This window comes from Sycon ciliatum, chromosome 9 (genome assembly GCF_964019385.1).
Source record: "Sycon ciliatum chromosome 9, ocSycCili1.1, whole genome shotgun sequence".
Lineage (NCBI taxonomy): Eukaryota > Metazoa > Porifera > Calcarea > Leucosolenida > Sycettidae > Sycon > Sycon ciliatum.
In genome coordinates, this window is record NC_088651.1 from 24,152,607 (window position 1) to 24,172,940 (window position 20,334).

A 20,334-nucleotide genomic window follows, 5' to 3' on the forward strand; every position below is an offset into this window, starting at 1 on the left:
AGTTCTTTTGGAACGAGGTATTTCTGTTTATAGCCGCTCCTTCATCCTGGTCCAAATTTAGCAATGCAACAGTGTCTACTTCAGTTTCGCTAGAGATGCTATCGCCAGAGCCTCTGGCACAACTAGAAAACTCTTCTTCGTCTGTTTGGTATTCACTTCGCGTATGTCTCCTCCATAGCTCTCCATTATTCTAAAAGTAAAAGAAACCTCATAAATAATTTCTCCGGATTTGTGTCACTTGAATTGCCTCGGCCTCGGTTGGGCATGCTTCACAAATGGCTTGTATACATTCACCTGACCACATCGCTACAATCATAACGTTTTTATGTAGCAATAGACTTATAGTTACTCAATCTGCGGACAGCATGTAGCAATAGTTATGTAACGTTAGTGCTAAAGGTGTTACGTGTCTACACAATCATAAAGTCAAGCGCCGGTACAATGCATAGTGCTCAAATGCCCGGAATGGGCGGAGCGTAGTACGCAAGGGGTACACAAAAGGTGTAAAATAGGGCTGTTTCGTTGTTACGCAGATTTTCATGGCAAAAACCAATCATCAGACAACATCTTATGATCATGATTGTAGCCGATTGTTGCCTGGGATTTCCACTATGAAACTCGTTATGCCGCTCAAACCTCACATAATGCTCGTTTTGTTCCTTTCCTATGCTTCATAATGCTCTGATGCTCGGATAGTCGTATAATGACGAATATAATGCCGGCATTATCCGCTGGACCCTATTGATGAGGTTATCGTTCTGGAATTTGAAGTTCTTGAGTTCGATCATGTTGATTTACACAGATCAGAACGTGCCGTGGTATTTCCATGTTCAAATCTTTCTTTTTTTTTAAATTCTGAACGTTCGGGGTAGTTTAAAAATTTTCTGAACGTTCGGGGTAGATCTACAGACCTCGAACCCAAAACGAAAAATTTTGTTCTTAGATCTACCGGTAACAATCCTGCTGGTGGAGTGATCTAACGAAAGATTTCGTGAACGAAAATGTGTACAGTTACACTATACTGCGTAGCTTGCCACAGTGCCGGTGCAGGAGCAATAGGGAGGTTCCGGAGTACGATTTTTCGTGCCAAAATCCGTACAGGCGCTACGGATTTTTTTTACGTCGTTTTCGAGCAGTGAAATGTTCCGGAGTACGGAACTTATGTGTTTGCGTCATTGCCTAGGTTACAATCGTAAACACGCCACATTCCCGCGCTATGCCTTTTTATTTTGAAAATTTGTACCGAAATCAAAACTTCCCGCGGAAAATCCATGTTTCTCGTACCAAATTTGTACGCGAAAAATCTTTCTGCACCCGATGACGCAAAATCTCCATACGAAACATGGTTCGTGTGAAAGCCAGTCCACACGGATTCTCCGTGCCGAAAAATCGTATGGAGCAAGCCTGGAAAAAATCCGTAGCGCCCACACGGATTTTGGCACGGAAAATCGTACCCCGGAACCTCTCTATTAGCTGGCACTTCATTCGTCCGTTCAGAAGCCGTTTTCGTACCTCAGGAAAGTGTGCGGAAAGTGCAAGACTCCGTGGGGACTTGCAATGCTAGCTAGCTAGCGCCGTGGCTTGGGTTTCGCTCCAAATGTTTATTTGGAATCTTTCATTACGCTAATGGTCGAGTTCCTAGTAGTACAGAGATCGTTGCTCAGTGAAGGAATCCGCGATTCCAACTGAGTTTTTGCAAGGTGCTTCGTGGTGACCAAAGTCTGATTTACTTCCATTGTAAAAAAATATGGACGGTCGATCGCGGAACGTTCTTTTCTTAGTTCCTGCCTTGCTATGGCTGATCGTGTTGCCTAGTTTGTCCAACGCCACACGTGAGTATGAATTGGTCATTTGTCTCTGTTTGTGGCTCATGTTGCGATAGGTCCTGTATAGTTTCTTGCGCCCTCTATGTTTGAAAAGTACTTGAGCTGACTGTGGGCTTTCGGCCATATTTGAGCCGGTGCATGCTTCAGTGCTGTTCCGATCGCGCAGGAAATCTTGCTCCCTACACTACCGAACTACGTAGGGCAGTAAAACTCAATCTACACATTGGCTCTGCGTTCCTGTGCACAGAAAGCCGCGTGTTTGTGATGCTAGGTCAGTGTAGTACACGCTGGCATTCTTTTCATGAGAGAACTGCATTCCCAATGAATGAAACCTAGACAACATACTGAATCAATATCTGGGTACAATGTACTCGAAGTATAACATTCTCTAGACCCCAGCGACTACTCATCAACACAGTTGAACAATACACACACACACACACATACACACACATACACACACACACACACACACACACACACACACACACACACACACACATACACACGCACACCATGTACATGAACAATGTACCATGTATACGCCCGTCGCAAGAGAAGAACGCAAATCTGCAAATGCACTGGATGTGCATCCACAGATTTTCTCCTGTAGCAACGATAGCGAACAAGATCTGAATGAGACAGATCAAGACTTGCGCCAGATAACTGTCTAATCCACACAACTGGCCAAGCCGCACGGGACTGGGAGCAGGTGGAGAAAAGGCAGTTACGACACATGTGAATCGGCCACCAATGCACTCGCACACACACACACACACACACACACACACACACACACATATACACACACACACACACACACACACACACACACACACACACACACACACAGCAGTACACAAACACCCGCACATACACGTATGCATGCACTCACTCGCTCAGGGAATGACACACACACACACACACACACACACACACACACACAAACACACACAAACACACACCAAGTCAAAAACAGATACAGACACAGACCCTAGAAGACACAAACATACTTCGTTACACTTACACTGAACCCAACTTGGCTGAAAAGATATTCCCCGCTCAGTACACTCGGGTCAACGATATTATATCAGGGATACTCTGTCCCTCATGCTTTCCCCCGTGCTGAACACTCGTTAATTTGTTTGGGAGTATTCCCCTCGTATTCATAACATGAGCCATGCATACCAATACCTTTCTGGACTCCTGAGTGCTAGACCACCTGCACAACCCATAGGGAGTAACAACCATACTTGACAGGACGGCAACACACGGGATTGTGTATTAGCAATGCCTGGGCTTCACTGATCGAAAAGAAAATATTCTGCATTATATTCACGCAACAAAATCACCTGCAAGGGGTATTCAGAATTTATGCAATTTCTGAAGCAACAACTGTTCTCGCCCACCAGTAGCGTCTCCAGGGCTTGGCTGCCGGACATGTACAATGTTTTTTTCGGCTTGGTCAGAATGTTTGGAGCAGAGTATCCTCCTCCCTCCCCCCCCCCCCCCTCCCCTATGCATAGAGACAAACATTAATCAGATGACTCCGACGTTGATCAGATGATTCTGATCAGATGATTTTTTTATATGTTTTATTCCAAGCAATACATGGCTGGGGTAGCCAATGACCACTGCATCCTTTGCTTGTGCTCTCATCTCCTCCTTGAGATGGTGTGGGTTTGATTCCTACGTTGATCACATGACTCCGACGTTGATCACATGACTCCGACGTTGATCACATTACTCCGACGGTGATCACATGACTTCGACGGTGATCACATGACTCCTGCGTTGATCACATGACTCCGACGTTGATCACATGACTCTGACGGTGATCACATGACTTCGACGGTGATCACATGACTCCGACGTTGATCACATGACTCGGACGATGGTCGCATGACTCCGACGTTTATCACATGACTCTGACCTTGATCTTATGACTCCGACGTTGATCACATGACTCCGACGTTGATCGCATGACTCCGACATTGATCACATGACTCTGACCTTGATCACATGACTTTGGCCATGATCTCCGTTTGCAAACTTTGTGGTCATTACCTTCTGCATCTAAGGTGTTTATAGGAAAAATGCATGATTGTGTGTTTGTGTTTTCGTAGTTTATTTTATTGTATTGTGTTCATGTGCTATTGTTTTGTGTATTTGTACATTTTGTCTATTTTTCAGCTTGCCCCAGTCAGCAATGTCAGAACGGTGCAACATGTCTTTTGACAGGTGATGGTAGCACATACATCTGCTTCTGCACCAGCTCCTGGTATGGTCCCCAGTGCCAGTATTCATTCTTACAGCCCACAGGTATGTTGTTTGAAACTTTGCCAAGTCTTGGCTTTGAACATACCGTGCTGGAGGAATACTGTCTAGAGTTTGTACAGTATATTTTACGCATTGTGTATGTGTGCAAAATCAGGCACATCATATACATCTACTACACCTGGCACGGAATCGGATTTTGTAGAGCTAGAGTCTAGCCATGGGTTCACATCGATCAGATAGCAAAAAGATTCATCAAACGTATTATTCATTACTTGGAGGGAAGAGATGCAAACGGGAAAATCCTGAAGAAAAATTGACTGTCACCATCAGGGCTCAAACTAAACGTATTATGAGTTGCATTGGCAATGGAACGGTTCTCTTGTTGTTACTGTGGATATTTTACAAGAGTACTACTTCCGACGGCCTGAGTCTGGACTATTCTCTCTCTGTAATAAGCATAGGATATTTCTGGCGCTCTCCAGCTTTCAAATGTCACCCTGTGTAACAGGGCCTCATTCTTTCTTTTCATAATGTATCTCTGTTCTTCTGTGTTTTTAAAGATACATTCTAATACATATGCCACCTACTATCTCTTCCCGGTCCTATCCTCTTCTTGTGGCATTTCCTGCCGGTGTCTAGCCTGTTCTTCCGACTACTGCAACTACAAAGGCAATTGCACTTATAACGTATTGCGCCTGAAGCAATGTTCATGCAGTCCCGGCTATACCGGTGCTCTGTGTGCCACTGAGATATTCACAAGTGAGTTCTTTTGGTGATTCTGCGAAACCTTTAAAGGCATCGTTGCTCCACATTGAACGAAATTAGAAGTGGACTTGTCAAGTATCTTTTTGCTCCATTTTTTCTATCGATGTAGCCGCCCATATTCATCTAAACGGTAGTTAGACCCAGCTGTAACAAAGGGAAGTTTGATACCATAATAACACGATCAGGGAAAAGGATTTCAGTGACTGAACCTAACTGCACCATTCCATGTGGACGCCAACTTAGAGCTAACAAAGCTAATCATTCTTTTTCGTCCTCTGAATTGAGTCATTGCCTTATCTTTTCTTGATGCTTTTGTTTGCGTCTTCATCATCTTGTCTTCATCATTTTGCCTCTGTTTCCGCTGGTGTGCAGGTTGTTCATCGTCCTATTGCCACTACAATGGCGACTGTACGTCGGACCCGTTTGGACAGGAGTCATGTTCCTGCCATGCCGGGTTCCTTGGCCTATGGTGCGAAGCAGTGGATACTTCAAATGGTGAGTCTATTTTTATGCGAGTGTTGCGGGCGAAGGACAGTCCTGCTCAATGAAATCCGGTCGCGTCACTCAAGTTTGTGCCTTGCACCGTTTCGCAGCCCGGTGTTCGCAGGTCTAGGACTGCACAATGCCCGGCGCACACTTTAGTGACTCGACTGGAATTCAGTGAGCGACACTGTATAATGGTATTATGACGTGAAACAGTGGATTGTGAGTCTATATCTTTGTGTGTGAATTAATATTAACCCTTTACCAGCCGCAGGATTTACTTCCTCCGCGTCATCGAAATTGTCGCAGTTTGACTTTTGATATGAAACGGGTTTTTTACTCACCAGCACTCGTACCAGAGGCAAGGAATCGGACATAGGCGACGGTCATCAGTATAGAGTGACGGCAAAGTTCTATTTTCTGTTATTGGAAGCTGGAATTTTTGAACTAGACGCAATTTCTTCGCTGATGTCGCTGCGATGGTAATTTCGACTCGCTGAGATCAGTCAGGCGTTGCAGCCTCCACATTTCTCGTGCTTATGGCCATTCACTCAAGCCTCATTACTGTTTAACCTTAGCTGGGGTGAGAATGACTTCGTGGAACAAGTGGCAGCGCTTGGAGAAACATCGAGGGGTCAGCAAACTAAATGCCTTCACCAGCGATAAAATTTGTCGCTCTGGCCGAGACACTCGGTACATGATTGTACCTGCAAGAGCCGTGTAGACTCTACACGTAGTGCTAGTGTCTGTACTAGTGATGCACACGCAGGTGCCGTACCATGATACCAGTGAATCAGGGCCGGGCCGGCAGTGATGCTGAAAAAAAGGGCACGCTGGACGTGATAGTACACTTACCTGCATGAGCTGTGACCACACAGCTAAAATAAATGGGCATGCCGCGGCTAAAAAAAGTTCATTTCAAGATCGAGGTGATTCCGCCGACGGTAATCAACCGACCTTGCAAGGATCGTGTATTCTTACTAGGCTTCGTTGGTGGTGAAGTAGAAATCATCCAGAGCTAGCAGACTACAAGTATAGCAGCTCTTGTCCTGTGGAGAAAGTCAAAGCGTTTGAGATGAGGCGCGACCAACTTTCAACCTTCCTTGAAATATTTCGGAACGATAATTTTGCGTCCATTGACATCAGCGACGACAAGGACTTCATCTCTGCATCAAAACTCTCAGTCCAACTGTCCTGGAACGTTACTCTAGTCTTCAGACTATCATACTGTGTAATAAGTTTTGAATAGCTTAGCTTATGGAGTTGTCAGTAACAAGTGACAAGTCACTAGTCAAACTGCGACAATTTCGATGACGCGGAGGAAGTATATGTAATAAAACGGGGTCCACTAGATTGAGAATAGAGACTAAACGGTAAATAATTTGTATTGACACCTTTATAGTTCTGAAAAGCTGGTAGAATTATCTTTCATATGAGACTAAAACCAAGCTGATAACATGTAGAATCGTTGCCATTCATGGCGAACAATAACTCGAGCAATGTGGCCGAATTAGCAAATTCGAGGACCATGACAATATGTACACTGTTCAGCTTCAGCTCATGCACCAGTTCATCTGTCAAGATTCAAACACCAGTAGAACCAGGCTCAGTGTTCTTGCGCTCATTTTTGATGCATGTCACGCATCATGGGCTGTGCAGCGTGCGCTGCACTGGGGAAATCGCAAACACATACTTCAGCATGAAGTGCGTCACAGCCACACATACACACTTGAAATTTCAACTCCACCCGTTTGCTGGACTTCGAGCTTCGGCGCTTGAGTATTTTACTTCGCGCTATATCGAATGATGCATCGTTGGAAAGCTGCGTTTAATAGCTTTCCAATGAGCCGTCATATGTTGAATATGAAGTAGGCAGACCGACGTTATAGCTGTTTGTACAGTGCTCTATGCTCGTTTAGCATGAAATGTGTCACAGTCACACGCTTGAAATTTCAACTTCACCCGTTTCCTGGACTTCGAGCTTCGGCGCTTGAGTATTTTACTTTGTGCTGTATCGAATAAAACATCGTTGGAAAGCTGCGTTCAATAGCTTTCCAATGAGCCGTCATTTGTTGAATTTAAAATAGGCAGACCGAAGTTATAGCTGTTTGTACAGTGCTCTATGCTCGTTTAGGATGAAGTGCGTCACGCTTGAAATTTCAACTTCACTCGGGTGCATTCAACCGTGATTTTCTCGAAAAAAATGATGTGCAGCACACGGTTTTCTCGATAGTAGGTGATTCCGTAGGTTTTCAGCAGTAGTTTGTGATTAGTCCGACTGCGGTGCGGCAAAAAACCATGGTTTATAGAGCGAAAAACGAATGCGTCGAATTCGACGCATTCGCACTATGTACGGCTGGTAAAGGGTTAAGGAGTAATATGTACGGTGTGAACTTGTCAAAGGCATCCTGGGGAATGACGTCCATCGTACATAGAGCCAGAGAACTTGATGGAGAAGGCTCCTGCGGGACATCGGGCGGGATGTAGTAGGGGCAAGGTGGCCCACAGCCAACCACCCACTCCGAGTCCCAACCAGACAGTAGATGCAATGAGTTTTAAAATGAACGGTTTTATCACTATTATGGCCCTCAGCACTAAGTTTAATGTAAAAGTTTTAGTAGGACAAACTACTGTTGTATGCCGAAGAACAGGGGGGAGGAGGGGGGGGGGGGGGGGAGGGGATTAAGCCTCCTAGACTAGACCGTTGTTATTTTCATGCTTCGCAGTCTATGCACAGTTCAGTCACCGCGCATACATTGGTATGCTGTGTTTGGTAAAATTCCAGCCTTGTCGTTCTTCGCCGCTCCGTTCTTCGGCGCCCGGCAGTGCGGCAGTTTGTACCACAGTGCCAGGTGACATGAAAATTGTAGCACATGTTTGCAATGGGGTTGGGGGCCGGGAGGGGGGGGGGGGGGGCTTCTCTGGTCCTTCCCCCATTGACGCCCGCTTGATTCGGTGTTGTATGGACATGTCAAAGTCATTTGCACTGCTTGATCCCGGGACCGCCCGGCTAAGAGAGATATCAGCGTTTTTGTTTTGTCTTCAGAGACAAAACTGTGGGTAAGTCCACGCCTTCTTACCGCTGGGTAGAAGTACCTTCTGTGCTTGCAGTACATTCTTGTTTCCTGTATCAAGTTACTATCAACGACTTCCAAACATGCTTTACTTTGCCTCTTGCCTTTGTTTCCTGATCTCTTCAGATATCAGCTCAGCTCCCGACACCAAGTCCAGCCCGAGAACAGCCATAATCGCCTCGATCAGCGTAGCTATCGGCGCATTGCTGTGTGTCACCGTCGTGCTAGTATGTCTGATCCTTCGCTCGGCCAGAAAAAGAAGGCTGAATCGTAACCACCAGCTCCTGATGGCGTCGGAGGAGGACCAAGTGGGCACATGCCCTGCACCACCAGCAACAATACCAGCAATGACACCAGCTACATCCGGTGCATGTCAAGTGGCTCCTGCAGCTCCGTGCACTCAAGCTGACAACGCCGATAGCCCGACTTCGCCGGTAGTGTCGGCCTCCATTCATACAGCCAGTGGAGGCAACGCTGATGCATCCCTGAACGTTCACACAATCCTGAGGGAGGACAAGTGTTCTGAGTATGCTGCTGGCACCGTGCCCCAGCCAACGCACAACCCACACGATACTGCAGATGCAATATCCCAGCCAATACAAAACCCACATCATGCAGCCTGTGCAACGTCCCAGCCAACACACAACCCACATCATGCAGCCAGTGCAATGTCCCAGCCAACATACAACCCACATCATGCAGCCAGTGCAACGTCCCATCCTGCTCACAACACATGCTGTACCGCCTACACAATGCTCCATCCAGCACACAATCCACATCATGCGGCAGGTATGATTCCCCAGCCAGCATACAATCCACATCACACAGCCGGTGCAATGTACCATCCAGCACACAACCCACACGATACCATGTACACAATGCCCCATCCAGCAGCACACGACACACACCACACGGCAGGCACAACGGAGCAGAAAGGATACCTGCCTGACCACGTGCCCACGCACACACCTGGTGCTTCAATACCTGGACCGGCCAGTATGGCAGGCTTCTCGGCCGACCAAGCAGCTGCCATCGCCGCTACCGCCCCGCCAGCTTATGAGGATGCCGTTCCAATGTCCCAGCGTGTCAAGCATTGATTGTGTCACAAGGCAATCATCGATGCTTTCGATTTACACAGGATGTGAAAGCTTACGGCTGCAGACAACAACTAGGTACGTCTCTCCAAATATTGTTAGTGACCGTCAACATGTTATAAAGCTGCATTTCCCATCTTAATTCCCTCCAATTGAGGATTTTTAAAAGGTGTATTTTATTGACTTGTCAATGCTCCTTCATGATAGATATACACATTGCATGATCATCCCACTTTCTCAGGCTTTGTTCCAATGCACCTGTAAGTGGTGTGTTGTGGCTGTCAAGCCCGCATTACATATCGACCTGCATTACATATAGACCTGCATTACATATAGACCTGCATTACATATAGACCTGCATGGCATATCGGCCTGCATTGCATATCGGCCTGAATCATTTACTTTCATTGTCGGGTGTTTAGCCTTCCCATGGATATTGCTTTTAAACAGGTCCGTGGAAGAAAGAACAACTCACTGATTGCTATTATGTAACAAGAAGCCTCGTTCGCTTGGCACTTCATTCTACCTCTCAGATCCTTTTCGTATTACCAATACCTTTTTCCACCATTGACCCATTAGATCGTTAGGCTACTCTCGCTAGATAAGGACAGTAGTATGTCAAGTCAATAGAGAATCTGTTAGATGAAAATTTATGAATCACCACACATGTTTTTCTGTTCAAATCTTGCGGAGAGCTATTATAGAACATTTATCATGCAGCTTCTGTTTTTTTTCTTTTTCATTATTTACGTCCTACACTTCTGAAGTACGCTGCTGCTTCTCTTTCTGCAGCCACGGTCCTATGCAGAAATTGCATTACCAGTATCGGGGCATTACTTTCAATGGCAATGGCAACCAAAGTGCTATCCATGCAAGTACATTGATAGATTGTGACGTATCCTTGAAGTTGTTATAACTTACTCTTTCATGCTCGCTGCACGCAACACCCTGAGTAATTCGCCCACAATTGATCTGCATGAAGTTTAGAACAAGAATGAGCTGACAATGACACCAAGGTAAGAATGAAAAGCAATGATGGAACAATACCGTAGACCTGCGCGAAGCAGCCAGCAAGATAATACGCAGCGAGAGCAACACTTAGCTGAAATCGTAATTAAGTGACTACACGCTATGTCAGGTATTCGCCCCTGAAAACATCCGTTGGAGCACGTCGAGACCCAGCAGGGTAGCAAGAGGCAAAGGTGAGAGCAGGATCAGCAGACAGTTCACACAACGTATTAGCCGCCACACAGTAGGTCACAGTGTCCGGAGCCGGACGGGACGAAACAGCAGACAATTCAGCCGGAGAATCGGCAGACGCGTGTGACACCTCTGGCGCAGCATTAAGAGAAAAAACTCAGGAAATCATATTGAAGTCCTGCTTGGCAGTGGGCGGATTTTTCTAACCGTGATGCCTCCCAAAGTGAAGTGGGCACTGACGTTACGTGTGGTCTAGCACAAGGTGGACTTGGATGCGTCAAATATGTTTTCGGGCTTTGGACTCTGGTGGAGTGGTGGGTAGATCTGATCTGTCAGTAGCACCCCCCCCCCCCCCCCCCATCCCCATCGTTTAGGAGCATTAGTCGCCATATCATGCATGGGGTAGCTCTTGGCGGATCATGCTCGAAAAGTTGGCAGATTCTGCTCGACTCCTAGAAAGCAGTGAAATCGGTGGAACCATACAAACCTTATGACAGGCACTCGAATTCTGCTCCATTTCTTTTAACCACAGACCAAAAATGCATGAAACTGACCAGCAAAAGTACCAAAATCTACGAATTTTCTGCCGGCATTATCCGCCAAGGTGCTGGGCTATCATGGGGTGAGGGCGACCCACGGAAGTTGCAAGGCGGTCCTTGACCTAGCTGTGTTTCACGCGAGGCCGTAATTCCTTTGTTGCTTGCCTTTACCATATTTACTCCTGGTGTATCGATATCCCCGATTCCACGTCGGACCCTATAATGGGTTCTAGTGAAAATTTACGATTTCATGATTGATATTCCCAAGCATCGCATTGCATTGCTTACGCGGTAGTCTTTACAAGCAATGTGTGTGTGTGTAGCATCTGGCACACCAAGATGCGGTGTAATGTGGATAAAAGCACGCTTTCCGAAACGAAAATGAGTTCGTCCACGCACACCAGACCAATGCTGAGTTTGACCATGTTGATTTACACAGAACGTTCCATACACATGTACGAATCATTTTTACTGATGAGTTGTTCTGTCAATCCCCCCGGTTAGTAGAAGTAGTGCCGTGGTAGTGCAGCGTAGCCGGCCGGTTCAGGAGCAATCTGCCACTTCATTCGTCCGTTCAGAAGCCGTTTTCGTACCTCAGGAAAGTGCAAGACTCCGTGGGGTCTTGCTAGCTAGCTAGCGGCTTGACTTGGGTTTCGCTCCCAAAGTTTATGTTGGAATCTTTCATTACGCTAATGGTCGAGTTAGTATACAGCTCGTTGCTTATCGAAGGGATCCTCAAATTGATTCCCATTGAGTTTTTGCAAAGTGCTTCGTGGTGACCCAAGTCTGAAACGATTTACTTCCATTGAAAAAAATATGGAGTGCCGATCGTGGAACGCTCTTTTCTTAGTTCCTACCGTGCTATGGCTGATCTCGTTGCCCAGTTTGTCCAACGCCATAAGTGAGTACGAACGGATCATTTGCCTCTGTTTGTGGTTCATGCTACGATAGGTCCTGTATAGTTTCTTGCCCCCTCTATCTTTGAAAGTACTTGTCTGCCCCTGACTGTGGAGTTTCGCCCACGTTTGAGCCGGTGCATGCTTCAGGGCTGTTCCGATCGTGCAGGAAACCTTGCTCCCTACACTACCGCACTACGTAGGCCAGTAAAACCATACCTATTGAATCTACTGCGTGACTCTGCGTTCCTGTGCACAGCAAGCCGCGTGTTTGTGACATTAGTACTAGGGCCGTGTAGCATGCTGGTATTCTGTTTATGAGAGAACGGCATTCCCAATGAATGAAACCTAGACAACAATCATGCTGAATCAATATCTGGGCACAATGTACATCATTTTCTTGACCTCAGCGACAGCTCACCAACACAGTTGGAATACTCTTCCCACTGACTGCCGTCTGGCCCCGTCTAGTCTTACTCTGTATGTAAACATGGTAAAAATTCACCTAGGGTTCCCTGTAAAAAGGCAACGCCACTTGGGACTCCCCTAGTAAAATAATAAAATATACTACTACTATTACTACTACTACTACTACTACAGTTGAACAAGACACACACATGCACACACGCACACACACGCAAACACACACACACACACACGCATGCGCACGCACACACATTCACGCACATACACACACACAAACGAACATACATATGAATACAAAACACACATACGTACATGCGTGCACCCACCCACACACCACCCACACACTCACACACAAACACACACACACTCACAAAAACACGCACCAACGGAAACACAGATACAGGCACAGACAAGGACACAACACATTCCTATACACTTACAAGGAACCCCGCTCGTCTCTAAATTTATACCCTGCTTAGTTCACCCGGTTCAAAGATATAGCCTTCTCAGTTGACTCGGGTCAATGATAAAAGTTTCAGGAAACGGTTTCAATGAATTCCATCGGGTCAAAGAGAAACGTTTCAGAAAACCCATTCAATTCCATCGGGTCAAAGATATACCCCGCTCAGTAAACTTGTTTCAAAGATGCATTTTACCCCCCTCAATTTACACCACGAGTAAATAAGGCAGTGGTAATGTCGGCCATGCTCTACATTTGGGACAGCAAGTGGGATAAATGGATTATACCATGCATACTCTGTGCATATCGTGTCGATCATTTGTTCCCACTTGCTGAAGCACTCGTTAATTTGTTTGGGGTATACCCTCATATTCATGACATGAGCCATGCATACCAAGGCCTTTCTGGACTCCTGAGTCCCAGACCACCTCCACAACCCATAGGGAATAACAACCACACGTGACAGGAAGGCAACACACGGGATTGTGTATTAGCAATGCTTGGGCTTCACTGATCGAAAAGAAATTGTTCTGCATTACATGCACGCAACAAAATCACCTGTTAGCGGTATTCTGGAATTTATACAATTTCTGCTTTTTATTTTTATTATGAGTGATGGTAGACAGGTTCCTCACTAAATTAATCCGAGCAACTTTACGTAATTGGGCGGGGAAACCCGCGAATTCGCGAGTTTGCACTCCAATTACGTAAGATTGTCTACACAGAGCACGGAATGGAGCTCTAGTAACGGAGGTGCTCGGTAAGTGGATTGAGGTATAAATGATTGTATGACTCTTTCCCTGGGCCGTACACTGTCGCGTTCGCAGTTGCCCTGGGCAGCTACGCTATTCGAAAACTCTGTGTGGGAGAACACCGATACACATGCGGTGTACGTAAGACTTTCGGTAGATCGACTGCGTTTTTCACTCGAAGTACTAACGTAGGTACGTTGTGCCCGAACCTCTCCAATGATGAATTATGCGTGCAATTAACATGTGTGCTCTGCAACCTAGAGATCCTGTGCGTTGCAAAGTGTAACTGTAATTTCTTACTTAGCAAGTATACACTATCTTGCAAAGCATATTGTCACATGGATAAAATCACGCTCACTGGAGCAACGACTGTTCTCGCCCACCAGTAGCATCTCCAGGGTTTGGCTGCCGGATGTGTACAAGGGTTTTTTCTGCTTGGTCAGAATGTTTGGAGCAGAGTACCCTCCCCTCCCCCCTGTGCATAGAGACAAACATTAATCAGATGACTCCGACGTTGATCACATGACTCCGACGTTGATCACATGACTTCGACGTTGATCACATGACTCCGACGGTGATCACATGACCTCGACGTTGATCACATAACGCAGACGGTGATCACATGACTTCGACGTTGATCACATGACTCCGACGTTGATCACATGACTCCGACGTTGATCACATGACTCCGACGTTGATCGCATGACTTTGCCCATTGTCTCCATTTTCCAAACTTGGTGATCATTACCTTCTGCATCTAAGGTGTTCATAGGAAAAAATGCATGAGTGTTTGTTTGTGTTTTTGTAGTTTATGTTATTGTATTTTGTTGATGTGCTATTTTCGTGTACTTGTACATTTTGTCTATGTTTCAGCTTGCTCCAGTCAGCAATGTCAGAACGGTGGAACATGTCATTTGACAGGTGATGGTAGCACATACAGCTGCGCCTGCGCCAGCTCCTGGGATGGTCCCCAGTGCCAGTATTCATTCTTACATGACTCAGGTATGTTGTTTGAAACTTTGCCAAGTCTTGGCTTTGAACATACCTTGCTGGAGTAACAGGTACGCTGTAGAATATGTATAGTATTCAGGCGCATACGCAGGGTCACCTCTAGGGGGCGTTTCCAACCGAATCACAACCAATGAGTTTTAAGTTGTAATCCTTTCTCAAACCACAGGAAATTTTAAAAATTCCGCATTTTTTCATATTCCTTGGACCATATCTTCAGTTCCACTCACTCAATCTTCATAATCTTGGGCTTCCTGGAATTAGAATGATAGGTATCCAGGAGAGGAATAGGCCAGGGCATTGTACCTGTATATCCAGCGCTAGAGTGCAGCAACAGTGCGAAAAATGCCCCAAACGCACCCTGCTAGCTCCAGCTAATCGTTTTTCTCCATCACAGTTTCGATTTTGGCTGTATACTCCTGAGAGCATCACAAGTGAAACCGTGCAAATTTCACCAAGTCAGGTTGAAAAAAGCCTCGAATTCTCAACACTCACGTCGCGCTGCACGCTTTTGAAATTGCCGAGATCGCGGCTCAACTTACGAATGATGTATCTCAAGAAATATTCGCACCGCTTCGCGAATTGTTTCAACTGACAGCTGAGAGTTTTCTCTCCGACCTGGATATTTTGATTTGATAAAGATTTGACTGAGTTTCGGTCTGTTGAAGTTTTGCATTCTTGTCACATCGATCGTGTGCCCTACCAAAAAAATACCCAAAAACGTTGCACGTTTGGAACATTAGGGGGGTTTCCGGGCAACGGGAACCCCCTCCCCTGCGTACGCGCCTGATACTTTATGCATTGTGTGAACGCAAGCGGGCACGTCATGCACGAAACTAAAACCGGCACGGAACCAGTTGTAGAGTCAAAGTGTACCCATTGGTCCACATCGATCAGATAGCAAAAAGGTTCATCAAACGTACTATTCATTAGTTGGAGGGAAGAGATGCAAACGGGAAAATCCTGAAGAAAAATTGACTGTCACCATCAGGGCCCAAACTAAACGTATTATTCGTTGCATTTGCAACGGAACGGGTCCTTTGTTTTTAGTGTGGATATTTTGCAAGAGTACTACTTCCGACGGCCTTAGTCCGGACTATTCTCTCTCTATAATAAGCATAGGATATTTCTGCAGCTCTCCAGCTTACAAATTTAACCCTGTGTAACGGGGCTTCATTCTTTCTTTTCATACTGTATCTCTGTTCTTCTATGTTTTTATAAGTTATATTCTATTACATATGCCACCTACTATCTCTTCCCGGTCCTATCCTCTTCTTGTGCCATTTCCTGCCCGTGTCTAGACTGTTTTTCCGACTACTGCAACAACCAAGGCTTCTGCAATTATAACGCACTGGGCCTGAAGCAATGTTCATGCAGTCCCGGCTATACTGGTGCTCTGTGTGCCACTGAGATATTCACAAGTGAGTTCTTTTCGTGATTCTGCGAAAACTTTTAAAGGCTCGACATTCAACAAAATTAGAAGTCGACTTGTCAAGATTCTTTTGTCCATTCTTTCTCTCCAGTTAGCTGCTCGTGTTCATCTAAACGGTAGTTTGACCCACCTGTAACGAAGGGATATTGATACCAAAATGCCACTAGCAGGCAAAAGGATATGAGTGACTGCACCTAACTGCACCATTCCATGTTAACGCAAACTGAGAGCTAGCAAAACAAATCATTCTTTTTCGTCCTCTGAATTGATTCATTAGACACCCTTAGCAAAAAACCTTATGTCGTAACGGTATTATCGTAAGGGGGAAAATACCGTGATTTGGGTTCGACCTTTAGCAAGATGCACGCTATTTTTAGTACGCTGTTGCCACGAGAATAGCTTTGATTTCGCGCGGTACAACCATTTTTGTCACCATATACGCGATACAAGGTGAAATGCGTACGGACTATGCAATATTTGGCCAAAACACGTACCGTTGGTCACAACGATAAATCAGCCCCCATCACGTTTATACGCTGCAGCTTCAACGCTATTTGGGTGATCAAGGTACGAGTACCGTAAAAAAATAGCGTTACCGTTGTTTGCTAAGGGTGTCTATTGCCTGATCTTTTCTTGATGCCTTTGTTTGCGTCTTCATCATCATGTCTTCATCATTTTCCTCTGTTTCCGCTGGTGTGCAGGTTGTTCGTCGTTAACTTGCCACTACAATGGCGACTGTACGTCGGACCCGTTTGGACAGGAGTCATGTTCCTGCTATGTCGGATTCCGCGGCCAATGGTGTGAAACAGTGGATACTTCAAATGGTGAGTCTATTTTCATGCGAGTGTTGCCGGCATAGTACAGTGCTGCTCAATGAAATCCAGCCGCGTCACTCAAGTCTGCGCCTTGCACCGTTTCGCAGCCCGGTGTTCGCAGGTCTACGGCTGCACAATGCCCGGCGCACACTTTAGTGACTCGACTGGAATTCAGTGAGCGACACTGTATAATGTTTGCCAACCAACCACCCTCTCCGACTCCCACCCACACAATAGACGCAACACGTTTTAAAGTGAACGGTTTTATCTTTCGTATCTCAACAGAAATCTAATTTGTCGCTCTCCACTAAGTTCAATGATAAATTTTCAGTTGGACAAACTACTGAAGTGAATATAAGAACCTGAAGTGAAACTAGATTGTACCACACTGCCAGGTGACATCAAAATCGTAGCACACGTTTGCTATGGGGTTGGGGAATGAGGGGGAGGGGGGTCTTCTCTCGTCTTTCCCCCAATGAAGCGTGTTTGATTCAGTTTTGTACAGAAACTTCAAAGTCATGTATACTGCTTGATCCCCGAACCGCCCGGGTGAGAGGGATATGAGTGTACTGTGTGTGTTTGGTCTTCAGAGACGAAACTGCGGGTAAGTCCACGCCTTCTTACCGCTGGGTAGATGTACCTTCTGCAGCTGCAGTACATTCTTGTTTCCTGTATCAAGTTACTATCAACGACTTCCAAACATGCTTTATTTTGCCTCTTGCCTTTGTTTCACGATCTCGTCAGATATCAGCTCAGCTCCCGACACCAGGTCCAGCCTGTCAACAGCCGTAATTGCCTTGATCAGCGCAGGCACCTTCGCATTGCTGTGTTTCATCATTGTGTTAACATGCCTGATCCTTCGCTCGGCCAGAAACCGGAGGCTGAATCATAACTACCAGCTCCTGATGGCATCGGAGGAGGATCAAGTGCGCACATGCCCAGCACCACCAGCGACAACATCCGGTGCATGTCAAATGGCTCCTCAAGCTCCGTGCACTCAAGCTGACAAGACCGATAGCCCCACTTCGCCAGTAGTGTCGGCCTCGAGTCCTGCACCCAGTGTAAGCCACACTGATGCATCCCCGAATGTTCACACAGTCCCGAGGCAATCGGTTCGCACCGTGCCCCAGCCAACACACAACCCACATGACACTGCATATGCAATGTCCCAGCCAACACACAACCCTCATTATACAGCCAGTAGAATGCCTCAGCCAGCTCACCGCCCTCATCCCGCCGCTAACACAACGGAACAACAAGGATACGTGCCTAGCTATTCACCGGCGTATGCACCTGGTGCTTCCATGCCTGGACCATCCAGCATACCTGGCTTCACAGCCAACCCAGTACTTGCCATGCCTACACTACATGTACCAGCTTATGGTAAGACCGTACCAATCTCCAGGTGAGCGAAATATCGACTTAAGTTTGTCATAGAACTACCATTGCTGCTTTCGATTGAAAGAGAAAATCAAAGTTCGTGGAAGCAAGTGATATGGTTGGTGACGGTGAACTCTTTATAAGACGTCTTTCCCCATTTTAGTTCCCTCACACTAAGGATTGCTGCAATAGAGGTATCCTTAGTTTGCCAATGCTCATTGCATGACAACTATACGTAATGCATGATCAGCCCACCTGCTCAGGCTGTTTTCTTCTTTTTTTATTCACCTGTAGGTGGTGTGTGTTTTTATGGCCAAGCCGTAGCATACATTGGACATCGGCCTGCGTAATTTTGCCTTAGCTACTGTAAACTGTGAAATTATTGCCATGGTCTGATTTCTGCGAAATTCACGACCGCGTGGAAATCGCGAAATTTAGACAGCGCGAAAAGAAGATCTATGAAAGGTTTAGCAAGAATGCCACAGGTTGAGCATGAGTGCCATTCTGCAATCGTAAAATTAAAACCTCGCAAACCTGTCCGGATTCTGAAAACGCGAACTAAAAACGCCGCGAAAATTTCACGCTTTACAGTATTATGTGTTTTGTAGGGCTGCAAGGAATATTCGATTGATATTCGTTCGTTACGGATGAGTATTCGTTAGTTTGTGAAATAAAATATTCGTTGCAGCCCTAGTGTTTTGAACTTCACTGCGAAAACTGGAAGAAAGAACTTTTTTTCCTGAATTTCATTTTGTACAATGTAGCCTCATTAGTCTCGTTTTTCGTAGCCTGTAACTATTTGCAATTGCTTTTTGCTGCGTTGATACTCTAGATCAATAGGCTGCTCTCACTGGATAAGAGCAGTGAGTTAGGTTAGATGTCATGATTTACCACACGATACCATACAATTATGTTTCCATGTGAAAATCTTGCGCTTTTTGTGGACAGCTGCTGTTCTTTTCTTAGATAGTCCACTTGTAATTCACTTTCTTTGCCTCTGCAGCAACTTGCTGCTTCTCTTTGTGCATACCTGCTCCTATGCAGAAATGGTGTTCTGGTAGTGCATTCAACAGCATGCATTAAGAGTTCAACCCATGCATGTACACGTGGTATTAAGAGATTGCCAATGGCACTGAGCAGCACTGTAGCAGGCCACGGGGAGCAGTGCCAGCTGTCACAGCACCAAGCTGTGGTGCTACTCCACTCCACAACACATCTGGATTAGAATGGCGATAACCGTATCCTCCACTCTCATGTCACTAGGAATGCAGCAGCAGCACCACCCAAAGATAGAAAGCTGTGATCATTGTCTTGGATTGTGTGATGATGTTCAGAGCGCATCAACAATGGCAAGCAAATATTCAAGCACATCACATCTCTACAAGTCATAGTACCTAGCATACTATATTAGGCCACCCAGAATTAATTCGTTGTTTCGGGTCACCCGACCGACCGTCTTTTTTCACCCGAACGCAATTTTTTTAGTGCATGCAAATGGGCATGACTATAAGGTACACTATGTACACACGCGACCCAAAATATAGCAGTCCAGACGTCGACCTCAGAAGCAGCGGACAGGATGCAGCACTTGGTGACGACGTTGTCTTCTATCTCCGATTCGCAATCGGTCCTGAAACAGCATCAGCTCCGCCACTGCGTCGCTCATTGACAGAAGTTTTCAAGCTGCTCGTGAGACTCGTTCGCCAGCGAGGCCAACTGAGATCTGGTCCTGGAGGGGACCCGGATCTGATGGGACAATGGCTACGCTGGATCGACTACAGTCAGATTTGATCGACTGGCTTGATGGAGAAAAGCTATTCGATATGCACAATTGTACATGTATGCACATGCCCGCAACTAAAATAAAAAATAAAATAAAAAATAAACCCGACCGACCGACCCTG

At 46.0% G+C, this 20,334-nt stretch overlaps 2 protein-coding genes across 3 annotated transcripts; both read left to right on the forward strand.

The window, feature by feature from the left end:
- Nucleotides 1-1,497: 1,497 nt before the first annotated feature.
- LOC135824821 (DNA-directed RNA polymerase II subunit RPB1-like) lies at nucleotides 1,498-10,288 on the forward strand. Of its 2 annotated transcripts, none has more exons than XM_065337538.1 (5): nucleotides 1,498-1,832; nucleotides 4,020-4,148; nucleotides 4,667-4,865; nucleotides 5,244-5,366; nucleotides 8,555-10,288. In XM_065337538.1, exons 2-5 carry the CDS (start codon nucleotides 4,071-4,073, stop codon nucleotides 9,523-9,525), a joined length of 1,371 nt encoding a protein of 456 aa, XP_065193610.1. In that variant the 5' UTR covers nucleotides 1,498-1,832; nucleotides 4,020-4,070; the 3' UTR covers nucleotides 9,526-10,288. The 2 variants fall into 2 exon arrangements, with proteins under 2 accessions (XP_065193610.1, XP_065193609.1); XM_065337537.1 differs by having other exon boundaries at nucleotides 4,746-4,865.
- Nucleotides 10,289-11,757: 1,469 nt separating this feature from the next.
- On the forward strand, nucleotides 11,758-19,521 carry LOC135824822 (protein jagged-1-like). Its single transcript, XM_065337539.1, has 5 exons — nucleotides 11,758-12,162; nucleotides 14,669-14,797; nucleotides 16,105-16,224; nucleotides 16,937-17,059; nucleotides 17,795-19,521. The coding sequence occupies exons 1-5, from the start codon at nucleotides 12,078-12,080 to the stop codon at nucleotides 18,457-18,459; spliced, it is 1,122 nt and encodes a 373-aa protein (XP_065193611.1). The 5' UTR covers nucleotides 11,758-12,077; the 3' UTR covers nucleotides 18,460-19,521.
- The last annotated feature ends 813 nt before the right edge of the window (nucleotides 19,522-20,334 follow it).

What these genes read in the sequence shown, in the direction of transcription:
- LOC135824822 (XM_065337539.1), top strand. Translation starts at nt 12,078, where the DNA reads ATGGAGTGCCGATCGTGGAACGCTCTTTTCTTAGTTCCTACCGTGCTA. An exon ending in TTCATTCTTACATGACTCAG is followed by an intron (nt 14,798 to 16,104) that starts GTATGTTGTTTG and finishes GCCCGTGTCTAG; the next exon opens with ACTGTTTTTCCGACTACTGC. An exon ending in AACAGTGGATACTTCAAATG is followed by an intron (nt 17,060 to 17,794) that starts GTGAGTCTATTT and finishes CGATCTCGTCAG; the next exon opens with ATATCAGCTCAGCTCCCGAC.
- LOC135824821 (XM_065337537.1), top strand. Translation starts at nt 1,748, where the DNA reads ATGGACGGTCGATCGCGGAACGTTCTTTTCTTAGTTCCTGCCTTGCTA. An exon ending in TAGTTTGTCCAACGCCACAC is followed by an intron (nt 1,833 to 4,019) that starts GTGAGTATGAAT and finishes TCTATTTTTCAG; the next exon opens with CTTGCCCCAGTCAGCAATGT. An exon ending in TTCATTCTTACAGCCCACAG is followed by an intron (nt 4,149 to 4,745) that starts GTATGTTGTTTG and finishes GCCGGTGTCTAG; the next exon opens with CCTGTTCTTCCGACTACTGC.